Below are 14,051 nucleotides of genomic sequence, written 5' to 3'. Positions count from 1 at the left end.
TCTTCCGGTTGGTTGATATAAATAAATTAGCTTAATAATTTAAGCAGCCAAATAACTGAGAAAAAGAATTATTAAATACCCTGTGGGCGTTGTCTCTGTCTTGGAAGCTGGGAGTGACTTGCAAGTGTCGGTATATGTCTCTTGCAAGTATGGTAAGACCAGAGCCAAGAAGGAAAGGGAAAATATGAAAATTAACAAAATTGATGAGTAAAAGACAAAAATAATAACAATAGTATTTCATCTTCTGTATTTATGATAATAGATAAAGCTGGGTTGATAAATTTACCAGAAAGCAGCACACGTCGCATCTTCCCGTCGCATATTAAAATAAAATAAATAAATAAATCAATCAGGGAAAAAAAAAGGAACGTCGCATAAAATGGACATGCGATAACAAATGCAGTGTGTCACGAGACTCACGACTAGCCCAAGCGAAATGGCCTGAGATCTTCCGATCGGCCTGAGATCTTAATTTTTTGTCCCCCCGGGACGATGCGATGATTAAGATATAGGATGTTATCACATAAAGTTTTGGGGTCGAAACTTGACATGATAGCATGACCTCCCTTATGTCTTGACCATTTGTACTAATGGTTAGTAGTCATCCATGATTTACTTCCTTCGTGTTACCTAGAGTCGGATTGACGGGGGCGCTGAGCGAACGAATCGCGTTTAGCCACATAATCACTCTACATTACGTGGCAATCTGAATAGCATGAGATGTCACGCGTAAGCATTTTGCGTGCGAAGCGAGAGTGAGGATAGGTTTCGTAGCTTAACGCGAGCCAGCTATTTTTTTATTATATTTTAATGAGAAATTTCTAGAAGCGGTTCGGTTCCGATCCTTCTCTTCATTTTTAGCGAATTGGAACCCACGGCGTCGATTTTCCTACCCGATCCCCAAATCGAGACGGCCTTCTTCCGATCGATGAACGCCGCGGTGGTCTCTTCCTCCGATCTCCCGCCGCTGCCGGCGGCCGCGTCCCGCCTCGCCCCCGGCTTCCGATTCCACCCCACCGATGACGAGCTCGTCTCCTACTACCTCAAGCGCAAGGTCCGCGGCCTGCCGCTCCGCGTGGATGCCGTCGCGGAGGTCGACCTCTACAGGTGCGAACCCTGGGAGCTCCCGGGACTCTCCCGGATCCGCAGCCGCGACCAGGAGTGGTACTTCTTCAGCTCCCTTGGCCGAAAGTATTCCAACCAGTCGCGGACCAACCGCGCTACCCTTCAGGGGTACTGGAAGACCACAGGTAAGGACCGGCCCGTCCGCCGCGGTCCTCGCGTGGTCGGCGTAAAGAAGACTCTTGTTTTCCATGCCGGCCGGGCGCCCCGAGGCACCAGGACCAACTGGGTTATGCACGAGTACCGTCTCGAAGACGAGGAGTTGACCAAGTCTGGAATTTCTCAGGTATCCGATTGTTTTTGTTTTCCTTTTTCGTGATTTAAAATCAAGCTGTTTGGATTGAATCTAGTATTGAAAAATGAATCATGGGCGGGGAAGGATGCTTATGTGCTCTGCAGGGTCTTTCAAAAGAGCGGTTCCGGACCAATGAACGGGGCTCAATATGGAGCACCTTTTCTCGAAGAAGAATGGGAAGAGGAGGCAGATAGTGTAGTTTTGTTGCCAGATGGTGGGGATTATATAGCCACAGAACAGGAATACTTTGAGATCAGCGATTTCGTGCAGGTTCGACTGCTAGTTGGTTCATATTTATTTCGATCTTTCACTTTAGAATCATAACATAATTTGTTGTGCAATTAATCATGTAGTCTGGATTTTTTTGGTTTGTTTGTTTAACATGTTTTTGTATAGAGGCATTCTATTGTAGATTCAACCAGCTAGTTTAACTTTTAATTCAGACTACTTCTCAATTTGAGACATCTTTGAGGATTATATTTCCTTTATTGCTTTATACTTTTAATATCGTCTTACATATTGTCTGTCAGTTTGATAATTGTAAGTTTACTCCTTATCCTATGTTCTGTTTTGTTTTGTTTTTTTCATTTAATGCAGACAAAGTCTTAACAATGAATTCATTTTGATATCCTAATTTTTAATTTATGCTTGAGTTTGCATGATTATTCCCTATTTATAGGACCGATTGCACCAGATTTGCTGTTGGCTTCAAATTTTCTCTAACATCCCTTCGGCATGATTGTTTTTTCTTTATCATATCTGCGCAAGTTTCTGAAAGCAGTGCTTTGCTGAGTCGGGCTATAGTTTCAAGATCCTCAATTGTAAATGTTTTGGAAATGCTTTCTTTAACATCCATTCTTCAAATCATTGTTTTTTCTTTATGATAGTCTGTGCAATTTCCTGGAAGCAGTACATTACTGAATTGAGCTATTAGTTTCAAGATTCTCAATTGACAATGCTTCGATTCCAATTTAATTATCTTTGCTTATACATTTGTAACTTCAGATGAGAAACTTCTACAAAGAAGACAAATTGCTAGTGGCTATATTATAAGTTAAGCCCATCATTCGACCTCGTATTTGTGTGTTGTTGATGGATACCAGCCAATGTTAACCAGGTTTCTCTAAAACCTGCTATTGTCGTGTTTTACAATGATAAAAGTATTAAGTTTTTTTTTCTTTTTATTTTTAACTTTATACAGTTCCTAAACTGGAAAAATTTGCTCATGCCTTCAATTTTGGTATTCTGAAACCAGATAGCACTAGGGATTTTTTATGTACAAAAGGCATTGCTTACATTTTCCTGCCATTGTATGTTTAGGGAATTTGATCCTGCTATTACATGATATGACTAGTTAACACCTTGATTACTATCAGAATTATTTTGACAAAAGTCAGTTGACTAGAGCCTGTCTAAAATAGTGGCAATTTATGGGTGTCGACATCATTTTATTTGTTCCAACTAGCTTAGGCAATGAATATTTAATAATTTGTGCTGTTTAATGTTTTCAGAGTGATGACTTGAAAAATCAGCAGGAGAATGGTTCTAACTTTTCAGCATCTTTGGACACAAAGGAGTGTGGCAGCCTTGCTGAAGATGTGACCAATTTATCAAATGAAGCAATTGAAGATGCCAGTTTCACCAACTTGGCTGACAAACATAGACAGCAGAGTGTAGCTGTTGTTGTTGATGAAATAGAGAAACAACATTCATTCAGTGATTGCGGTCATAACCATAACAATCCAAATGTAAAGGAAGAATATGCAGAGTTGAGTGATCTTGCAGATACCGTAACTGTTGCAAATCCTTCCTATCAGGAATCTGATAGTTATCCTATGAAGTCTTGCCACGCACAGAACATGGAGGGGATCAATGAGGATATCAATTTAGAGAAAGTGCTTGACGTTGAGGAATTCTTTGACTCCATGAGCGAAGATGCTGACCATCCAGAAGAACAACAAATCTCCTTGTTGGAGGATAATATCTATGTTCCACCAAACGATTTAGATTCAGTAGATGATCATTGCCCTTCTGATCAAGACAAAATGGCATTGTGTGAGGCACCTAGTAATAATCTATTCCCGCATGAAAATACAGAACTGAATGGATTTCTCTACTCACCGACCTTAGAACCATCTGGTTTTGAGATGTTTGACGATCTGTTAGCATACTTTGATGCAACTAATGATAATTTGCATTATTGCACTAGGGACTCAGAGTGCATTAGTCCACCAGAAGCATTTGACTTTGTTGGAGAGGTAAGATCCAGTATATATCTGTTATACCTGTTGGAATACGACTGAGACCATTTATTCTTTTCTTACCTACAGGTTGGCTGCTCAACCAATGAGGCAACAAAAATGGTGCCAGACACAACTATCATTGATGGAGCCTCCTCATCCTCAGGTTCTTCTGTTGTTCATGATCAATCTGGGGACGAATATAAGGGGATTGTCATAGAGCCAAAACCAGGTACCATTGTGTTCTTTCTCAGTCATAACAATTTTTTTTATTATTATACCTACAAAATCCATCATCTCTTGAGGGGTTTAGGTGAATATTAGGTGGTTTGGTGTTTGATTGCTGAATTCTTTTCGTACAGATGACCACGCCAAAGAACCTAACAAAGACTCTGCAAAGAAGCGTCTCAAGAGCATGCTAGACGCAATCTCTGCGCCCGTTCCATTTTCTGAGTTCCCTCTGTCTGGAAAGCTGTCTGCCACACACTCAGCCAGTCCAATCCACGTCACAGCAGGGATCATCCACATCTACGGTTCAACCATGCCAGGAGAGGCTGCCCACTGGCCCTCGCAGAAGAACAGACATGCGCATCTCATCGTCTCCTACAGCGTGTCTGACAATTTGGCTTCAAAAACTGCAGGCCATGATCTGGTGACAAAATACCAGGTTAATCCGGTATTGATGGCATTCAGAGGTGGCCTATACTTGTTCTTTTTTTCGTGGTTAATTCTAGCAATCACCTATGGTGTGGGGATGAGATGTATGACGAGGAAGTTGGTTCTATAGACTGATTCACACTCGACCACAAGGGCACTGAAGAAAACTATGGATTGTAGCTGGTTCATCATTGCAAACGCCTATTCAAGAACACATGGTAGCTGACATACTACATTTCGTTGTTCCCGCTGCTTGTGCTTTTATATTTTCGCTGGGGTTTTAGTATATCAAACATTGATGAATAAATCCTAGCATAAAGGTTGTGTTTTTAAGACCTTTGCCAACCTATTGAATCAGTATATTGGTTAGGGCCGGAAACCAGCTGAGCCAAACTTTAAAGTGCTCAAATTTATTTGATAGGGTAATTAAGTCAAGCCAAAGTTTATAACGAACTAAATCTTTAAAATGATTGTTTAAATTTAGTTTAATTTATTTTTGATGAGCTTGAATTTGATTTGTTTAGATATTATTGAGTTCTTAAGGTAAACTTAATTTAAGTTTTATCGAATTTTCAATTGTTTAAAATTTTTAATTGTTTAATTAATTATTAAGTTTGATCATTTTAATTAATTTGTTTGTTTATTTTATTTTTTATTTATTTAATTAATATGTTGATAAAAGTTTTATAAATAAATATTGTTTATGAATATTAATAAGTTGAATATATATATATATATATATTAAATTTATTTGTTTAGTTTAATAAGATATTTAAATTTATTTATTTAATTGATTTATGTATTGAATGAATATAAATAAGTTTTTATAAATGTTTAGTGTCAATTTTAAGATTAATTTTTCATTATGTTTATTATAAATTTTGTACTTTTGGCATATTTTGTCGGAGGTGATTACTTGATTGATTAATTATTTATTTTAATAATATTTATTAAATTTATATATAATATTTTGTATAACTTATATGGATGGTACGATTTTTCTTTTCAGTTTTTGGGCGATCGAATTGATTATGGTAATATTACCTGTTTGATCTTCAATTAAATTTTCAGTTACAGTTTCATGTTATTAACTGCCAAGGTAGTTAAAAATATTATACTACTATTTGAAAAAGAGTTGTTTCGTAACAAATGTTTATATTTGTTTGATAGAATAAACAAGCCAATTCTAAGGTTAATAAAGCTGCTAAAGTGATTATTCAATCTTTATTTTTTTATTAAATTTGATTGTTCATTTTAAAATTTTTATTTATTTATATTTAACAAAAAACAAATATTAACAAGCAAATATCATTGGCATTCCATCATTTATATGAACAGAACAAACATTCTTTAATTTTCCACCCTTTTTTTTTTTTTTGCACACTCTACCCTACTTATGAATACATCAAATATCAATCATGAGGGTTAATTTTCTATGAAGAAAAATCGTGTGATAAAAAAGGCAGACAAAAAAATTGCCTAATAAATAAAACAATTTTTGTAGGAGGAAATTGTAAATTCCAAATTAAACGTTGAATACCATTTTCAAAAAATGGACTGATTTATTATTATACGTCAAAAACTATCATACAGATTTCGACTAAAATTTTCGATTAGATTGTGCACGGTATTCCCAAATACTTTTGTCTGATTGGAACGAACGCAATGTATTTAAATAATCTCTTCTAATGACACCGTTCTACGCAAGGAAGAGCGAAGTCAGAAATTTTTCACTGGAAAAAACTCCATTCAACGGTCAACCCTTCCGCCAAAGGTATCACGGCATCTAATTTTCAATTCAAAATGAAAAACAAAAAAAAAAAAAACTCAGCGCATTCCAATCTTATAAAATAATCCTTTATTAAATCCCACGAACATATAATCTGAATCTGCCTGTAGAAACAACCAGATGCAGCAGCAATCTGGACAAAAGCAAACCCAGGTACACCATAGAAGCATGCAACCGGACGTGCAGCCTCCACGAAAAACGTCTAGTGACCAAACGATCACATTTAGGTGCCGGATACAACATCAAGAGTTGACTTATTTCCTATCGACAGGCCTGAAGCTTGATCTAATGCATGACTTGAAGAAACAATTCGATACCTGATGATGAAGAAACCTCTGAAAAGTCTTTTCAATAATTACGCGAGTGGAGTCAAACCAACAACACCTACATAATAAATTTGCAAACGTGATGAGGAAGTCCATGCGTATAAACAGAGCTAGTTAATCAATCCAGTTAATAATCAACGTCGTCCTAATCAATCTGGTTCCTGGTAAAAATGGTTTAATAAAAAAGGGAGAACTCGTGAAGAGTGTATCTTTGACCTTAATGATGAGCATGAACAGAGGTCAAGTTGTGACAAGACAAATAGGGTTCGTCTGAACTGGAGTTAGCTTGCCCAAAGTTGATGGTTGAGACATTTGTTAATTTGCCCAAATTGCTCAAGTGTTTGGTCGAAGAACTTATGGATAAGGATGAAATGAGGTAAATAGTTGTGATGGTAGGTCGAGCTAAGTGTGGGCAGTTTTTGTAGGTCGAAGTGGAATTATAGATAGAATAATCCAGATCCCAAACTTCTATTTTCATAGTAATAGCATTACCAAATTGCATTATCAAGACTTCCAAACTAATCCACCCTGCATGTTTTGCAACCAAAGTAACGACACAATAGTTCTTTCAAGAAGGCATGTGTATTGCGTACCGCATGCCAATCTTCCTCCAGCATTTCCAGTGGTCAGGCTAAGTTCATGGCCACCTAGAGAATCAAATGAAAGTTATGAGAAAATTCAATAGAGAAAGTGAACTCTTAACTAAAATATTTGATAACACTGGATTATCAAAAGGAATTCAACCGTCAGTGTACCTTTTCCAAGATCATCCTCAAGTTCATGAACGACAAATGCACGGCCAACTACTGAATTGGACCCAGATAATGGTATCTACACATCCATTGAAGTGGAAAATGGGAAGAAAAAAAATGCAAAAATAACACAACATGAAATCGAGGCACTAAAGAAATGTGCTAAGAAGAGAGTAAAAGAGGAAGTTGCAATGATGAAGAAAGGTAGAGAAACCAATTAAAAAGCAATTACTTGATTGTCTATAATTGTTGCCTCAGCCACTCCTGTATTACCCAAAGAACAGTCAAGATAGAACTCAATCAGCTTAACAATTAGTTCGTGAAAAAACAATGAACAAATAGACTAAAGTACCTTCAGAGTTAGCAACGATGTTTCCCAGGTCACCTGCATGACGGACTTCATCTTCGGGTGCACCATGTGTCAAATTTTTAGGGTTAAAGTGAGCCCCTATTAATGCAAATCGAGTTCAAGACCAAAAATCAGAAATGAGATGAGAACGAATGTTAAAAAAAAGGAAAAGGACTAAACTAAGCTTCAAAATTACAAGAGTCAGAAGAATTTAGAGACCAAAGAAACAAGAAATCCAATACAAAGCTATAAGAATCTAAGAAGTAGCTAAGCAAGACCTGTTGATATGCAACCATTAGTTGTATCACCATACTCATGCTGAAGAGGCAAAAACAAGTGAATATTAGAATTAACTAGTTTACTTTGAAGTGACAAATTAAAGTATCTAAGCACAGCACTCACGAGATGGAAACCATGAAGTCCAGGTGTGAGTCCAGAGACACGAACAGTCACAGTTGTTGGGCCTGACACAGAATCACAAGGAGTCCAATAAAAAGTTAATATACATCTTCCAAAAAGACAATAGCAAATCCTGTAAAAGCTGCAATCATGAGTTGAAACAACTTTGCACATGGACCTCTTTCTGATATGAGGAGACGTGTACAAGGAGAGTGATTTAGTTCATAATCCGATAGTAAATTGGCATACATAACAATTCTCCCAGAGGCAGTTAGCCATGTAGGCTACAGGAATTCATTATGTTTGACTTCCCCATTTAACAAATCAAAATCATTTCTGCAAATAGCCAAATTCAAGCAGCATAAATCGAAATCAAAATCCACGAAGCAAATACATTCCACTCAAAACGACTACATATCACTCTCCAGCCTTGCCCTAAGCCCCGTAACCCTGAAATAAATGGGAAGAAGAAAGAAACGAGCTGCAAAATTAACTAACCATCGTCTTCCTGGACGAGGGTAGCGACGCCCTCGACGTTGGACGTGCCTTTGAGGACGGCGACGGCCTTCTTGGTGACGGCGACAACGACGAGTCGCCGGGCGGCGGTGGCGCCTGGCGCGAGCGCGGAGGTAGAAAGGGAGAGCCCGAGGGGGCGGGCTAGGAAGGCGGCGTGGAAAGGGCGAGCAGAGGAGGACAGGAGAAGGGTTTGGAATTGGGCAGCCATGCCTAGAGCTGGAGGAGTAGCTTCGCGTCAATCGAACCGAAGCCAATGAGAGAGGAGAAGCGACGGGTGAAAAGGATAAGGAGTTCCTAAGCCAGCGACTTAACACAGCCCAATAAGCCCACTTCTTACATTCCTAAGCCAGCGACTTAACACAGCCCAATAAGCCCACTTCTTACATTCCTAAGCCAGCGACTTAACACAGCCCAATAAGCCCACTTCTTACATTAATGGGCCGTATTTTATCCTTTATGGGGGCTGAGTTGACCGTGGAAGAATACTTTAGCCCTGCATATTTATTTATTTATATTATTATAACGATAAGAGCATCTGTAATATTAATCTATTATAATATACCTATTCTCATAAAAAAAATATATATATATAAATTTCATTGTCATATATTCATTATAGCAATATATCTCTTTCATTCATATTATTTTTAACATTAATATTCATTATTCATGATTACTACAGTGCACTTAATCATTTTTTAAAAAATAAATAATATTATTATTAAAAAAATACTTTCATATTTTATTATTTATCTATTTTATTCGACTTTTATTTTTAAAATTTATAATTTTTTAATAAATATTTTTTAAAAAAAACATACACTAGCCTACTCTTGAACTTGTTCAAGTGAAAGGATATTATAACACGAGCACAGATCCTCTGGACTATAGAGTGCGGTCCAGATGATGGACCAGTTCATTCATAGGTGGAGTTTTATAGACCCCACCTATTATACAAGTGGGATCCATAAAATTTCACTTATGAACAATCTCTGATCCAGGAATGAATCAGGGATTATGATCCAGAGAATCTAGACGGATTATAACATCCCTTCACAACACTTTTAACATCAAAGAGGTTTTATAAATATTATGGATGCTTTAAAAAGGTAAAAGTTTCTGACAGACAATCTATAGATTTTAGAAAATGATAAATTATAAAGACTTATTTAGGATTAACTGAGCAACCTTCCTAAAAAGAGATAATTCAAAACCGAATTTACATTTATTATTTTTATTATTATAAAACTTGCTTTGAAAGAAGATGTTTTAAAATAATAATCAACAAAAAAAAATTTATTCATCAATAAAAATACAAGTGAGTTATCCACACTAGCCCTTTAATGTTAATTGATAGTTCATCAATCCTCCTTCAATGCTCGTTTGTTTTTTTTTAATCAATAGTCCTATTCAATCCATGTGAACCTATTCCTCTAAATTTTCTTTACGGGAATTTCTTACTATTTCTCATAGTGGATTAAGCAAACAATGGGATGGTAAAGACGGCAAAGCAAAAGAGGGACTCAAGTAGATGAGCTGATTAAGCCAAACAATGGGTTCTTGATATCCATTTCTTGTGAAATAATTCATTTCTTTTATGTTAAATAATTACTTTTATCCTTAATTAACAAACATCACCAAGTTATGGTATGCATTGGACGTGGAAGAGAGAGAGAGAGAGAGAGAAAGGGAAAAGGACAATGATTTATGAGTAGTTGTGTATGGGTCAATGGGCGTCGCTGGACAGAGCATAGATCGGATGTAACACTATTTCTCATGCTTGGCCCGATAATTTTAAATAGAGCCAAAGTTTACTTAAACATTAGTAAAATTAAAGTGAATAGTTTGATTAAATACTATATAATACCTGCAACCTTTAATTTATATATATGTAATGTTGCCTTGTGGACTTAATTTCGACAATAATATATAGAAAATATGAAATGGAGTGCAATTATTGCGAGGTAGGGAAGACATCGCTATCACATACATTGGTTTTTTTATTTTTGTTTTCTTTCATAAGGATGACATCATTCTGAGATCAGCATTACATCACTATAAGATCGCGTTTGATAGGGAAAATTAGGCATGATAATTTGTATTGTATTAACATTCTTTTTTTATTTATAATTTTTAAACAAAAATAAAATAAAATTTTAAGTCTTAAAAGGTAATTTAACAATATAATAAATATAGTCAAAATCATAAGATTGACAAAATCTTATTGATCTTTTTTTTAGGATAATTTTAAAATATTTAATAATTTTATTTTATTATTAAATTCCATTTATTTATTAACAGAAAGGACGACATTTAATATTAAAATATAAATTTTAGATTAAAAGGCATTTTAAAAATTATTCAATTTTTTTATTTAAAATATTTTCTTTATAAAATGTTTGCTAGAAAATATTAAATTCCATGTCAATAAATAAAAATTTACAACGTCTCGTCGCATAATAATAAATCACACACCATCTCACTTTTCCCTCGTCGTGTAAGGCAACAACGAGCGGCAGCCCACCGCCACCACCACCTCCTCCTCCTCCTTCTTCTCCGCCGCTTCTTGACCTCAACTCCATTATTTTATACTTCTTCTCCTCTTCCTGCTTCTTTCTCCCCCTCAAGTCTCTCTTAATTCCATGCGATTGTCGATTTCACCGTTGAATTCCACCAATTCACAGTTCTTGTAGAATGGCGTGAGGAAAGCCGCAAAAGATAGGGGTGTGAACCAAGGAGAGGGTTAATGGAGACGAGAATGAGGAGGTACGCGCCTCAAGCCAGCCCGGAACGTACCAAAGTGTGGACGGAACCGCCGCAGAAGCACCACCACCACACGCAGGAGCGCCACCAGGGCGGGAGGATTCCGGTGGTCTATTACCTCTACCGGAATTTCCATCTCGAGCACCCGCACTTCATTGAAGTTCCCATCTCCTCACCCGAGGGACTCTACCTCAGAGGTAAAAGCTTGGAACTTTCTTTTCTTTCGAGCGGATGACGAAGGGGTTTAAGGGGAAAAGGGCTTTTTGATTCGATTTCGTGTTTAATTTTGTAGATGTGATCGAGAGGCTTAATGTTCTGAGAGGGAAGAAGATGGCCGCCATGTATTCGTGGTCTTGCAAAAGGTAAGCTATCGAAACCTGAGATTGTGAGAACCCTAGTCTGCTGGAATTCGGTTGGATGATGGTGGATTTTGGTGCAGGAGCTACAAGAATGGATTCGTGTGGCATGATCTCTCCGAGGACGATCTGATCCTGCCGGCGCAGGGGAATGAGTATGTGCTCAAAGGTTCCGAGATTGTGGATCAAACTCCTCCAGGTACATCGCAGGCTTGTATCCCTCTCTAAATTGACAGTCAGTTAAATGTGCAGGTTTAGTAATGCTTCCGTTTGATTCAGATCGGAACAATCACGGGAATCTGAAGCATCCTCCTCAGGATCCATCGCCAAGCAATTATAAGGGCCAAGAGGCTTCTTGTTCTCCATCTTCTTCAGCGTTCGCAATCAAGGAGACAAAGCTTCCCCCAGCATCACCTAAACATCCCTCAGCTCCCCCTTCTATGCAAGAAGCTGAGTTATTCCTCTCGACTCATAGATTGGGTTCCTTGGGGAATTTTTCGCCTGAGCCTGGTGGTAGAAGTGCCCCACCTTCAGTGGCAGGATCCCCAAATCCATCCGAGTACAAAATCTCCAAGCCCCTGGTTGGATCTCAGGATGCTTCAACCCAAACTGAGGATGGAGAGGTACCAAGAACCCGTAGAGTGCGAAATGCTGGTGCCTCTATCAGTGATAGTTCTCCACTAAATGGCTGCAATGAGCAGGCTCTGCGTTTGAAGAGGGAACCTGAGATTGTTATAGCAGGGAGATCATCAGCAACAACAATTTCAAGCGATACTTCTTCTGGGAGGATGAATACGTTAGAGTCGTTGATGCAAGATGAAGTGAACAGGAGGAATAATCTTAGTGTTCTGGAAGGCGAAGAAGTTTTCCACCCAAGTGGGCCAAAATTTAAAGCCGCAAGTATGCTTATGCACCTGATCACTTGTGGGTCGACCACTGTTAAGAACCACTATGGCTTTGGATTTGCGCCGATCTATAGACCAAGGTTCACCGACGGAAACTTTACCTCGCCATTGTCTGCCAATTCACTTGCTATGGGTGAGATAAACTGCATTGCAGAGAGCCAAAGAGAAATAGGTAAGGGGCTAAAGCAGAATGAAAGTTTTGGAAGGAGCATTATTGAAACAAAGTACAAAGAAGAAATTAGCGGACATCCTAGTATAAAACAATCCTCTTCAATTGGTGAAAACAGGTAGTGTAGAATTTCAAAACTCAAATTGTTCTTGAGTGAGATATTTGTGGTGTTGATTTTACATGTTGAATAAGAAAGGCATTATGTTCTGTTTGGAGTTTGCTTGAATTTAAAGATCATATGGAAATGTTATTGCCAAATAGCTTGCCCCTCTTTACTTAGACCGAGATTATTCACTTGTTGCAAACCAATACTTCATAGTTTAGAATCAACTAAACCGAAAGGGGAATCTTTTAGCTGAATAGATGATAATTGAAATTTTTTCTTCTTCTTTACTACACAAGGTATAGCAACATCACCTGTATTTGTAGAACAAGGGCTACAATTCTTTCCAACATAGCTCTTATCCTGTTGATCAATGCCTTTATTATTATAGCAATTGGGAACCCCCAAATTCTGATCTGCTTACTAGACAGACACCCATGTCACAATACATGTTCATCAATTGTGCAGATTTCTGTTAACACATTTAGATCGTGATTTCTGTGAGATTTTGTGTTGGATGCATCACATGTCTCTTTTTTGCACCTACATTGTCGACACCAATTGTGTGTGACAAATTCAAAGTCTCATTGGCCTTCTTCTGTGTGCTAAGAAATGGTGGAGCAAAGCCACAAACCTTGATGCGGAACCTTTTGTTTTTTTTTTCTAGTTTAACATGTCATTCTTGTACCATCCTACATTAATGATTGAGCACAAATGAAGCTTTCTGGCATATAAGATAATTAAAATAAACTTATCAATGCAGAATTCTCAATATGTCTTATTCCACAAGAGATAGTAATAGGGAAGTTGATTCATCTCTGTCTAAGTTTCTCCCTAAGACTATCAAACTCGCAAGTTCCAAGCATTCAAGGAATGATCGGAATGAATCAACAGCGATCCCAGTTTCAGATACAAGAACATCTTCTGCCACACCAGATATTTGCAAATCCTCTCCATTCAGTTCATCGAATGGGGGAAGCAAACGGATTATTGGTAGTTCCTCGGTGAATGAAACATCTGCTAGGTTAGATACATTTGAAAACAAGATTCCTTCTCAAGAGAAAGTGATCAAAATTGAAGAAAGGTTGAATTATATTGCCCACCTTCCCTGCCACTTGACTTTTACAGTTATCATGCCCTCATTTACTTGTTTCTTCCTTTCAGGCTTACTTCAGGAGCTCGTGTTATCATCCAATCTGGATCTCGAAGTGACGACAGCGAAGGTGGTTCTGATTGACAACAGGATCCACTACCGTCATCTCTCTAATTTGGCAATCAGTTATGTTCTTAACTGTTGTAGTTGGAAGGAA

At 37.6% G+C, this 14,051-nt stretch overlaps 3 protein-coding genes across 4 annotated transcripts; 2 read left to right on the top strand and 1 right to left on the bottom strand.

Annotated features, from left to right (window-relative positions):
* The first annotated feature begins 839 nt into the window (after positions 1–839).
* Positions 840–4,693, top strand: LOC122036102 (NAC domain-containing protein 53-like). Its single transcript, XM_042595297.1, has 5 exons — positions 840–1,408; positions 1,502–1,687; positions 2,929–3,675; positions 3,748–3,889; positions 4,020–4,693. Exons 1-5 carry the CDS (start codon positions 929–931, stop codon positions 4,442–4,444), a joined length of 1,980 nt encoding a protein of 659 aa, XP_042451231.1. The 5' UTR covers positions 840–928; the 3' UTR covers positions 4,445–4,693.
* Positions 4,694–6,157: 1,464 nt separating this feature from the next.
* LOC122036129 (superoxide dismutase [Cu-Zn], chloroplastic-like) lies at positions 6,158–8,720 on the bottom strand. The gene is made up of 8 exons (XM_042595343.1): positions 8,428–8,720; positions 7,933–7,994; positions 7,809–7,848; positions 7,534–7,629; positions 7,414–7,445; positions 7,185–7,260; positions 7,023–7,076; positions 6,158–6,487 (listed from the first exon to the last, which is right to left on the bottom strand). The coding sequence occupies exons 1-8, from the start codon at positions 8,651–8,653 to the stop codon at positions 6,459–6,461; spliced, it is 615 nt and encodes a 204-aa protein (XP_042451277.1). The 5' UTR covers positions 8,654–8,720; the 3' UTR covers positions 6,158–6,458.
* A 2,189-nt stretch (positions 8,721–10,909) lies between these two features.
* LOC122036123 (protein SOSEKI 3-like) lies at positions 10,910–14,051 on the top strand. 2 transcript variants are annotated; one of them, XM_042595336.1, is made up of 6 exons: positions 10,910–11,405; positions 11,501–11,570; positions 11,648–11,763; positions 11,844–12,756; positions 13,505–13,825; positions 13,906–14,051. In XM_042595336.1, exons 1-6 carry the CDS (start codon positions 11,192–11,194, stop codon positions 13,976–13,978), a joined length of 1,707 nt encoding a protein of 568 aa, XP_042451270.1. In that variant the 5' UTR covers positions 10,910–11,191; the 3' UTR covers positions 13,979–14,051. The 2 variants fall into 2 exon arrangements, with proteins under 2 accessions (XP_042451270.1, XP_042451271.1); XM_042595337.1 differs by lacking the exon at positions 13,505–13,825.

This window comes from Zingiber officinale, unplaced genomic scaffold, assembly GCF_018446385.1.
Source record: "Zingiber officinale cultivar Zhangliang unplaced genomic scaffold, Zo_v1.1 ctg133, whole genome shotgun sequence".
Lineage (NCBI taxonomy): Eukaryota > Viridiplantae > Streptophyta > Magnoliopsida > Zingiberales > Zingiberaceae > Zingiber > Zingiber officinale.
Note: the sequence above shows the minus strand (reverse complement) of the source record. Positions and strands in the feature narration are given on the sequence as shown.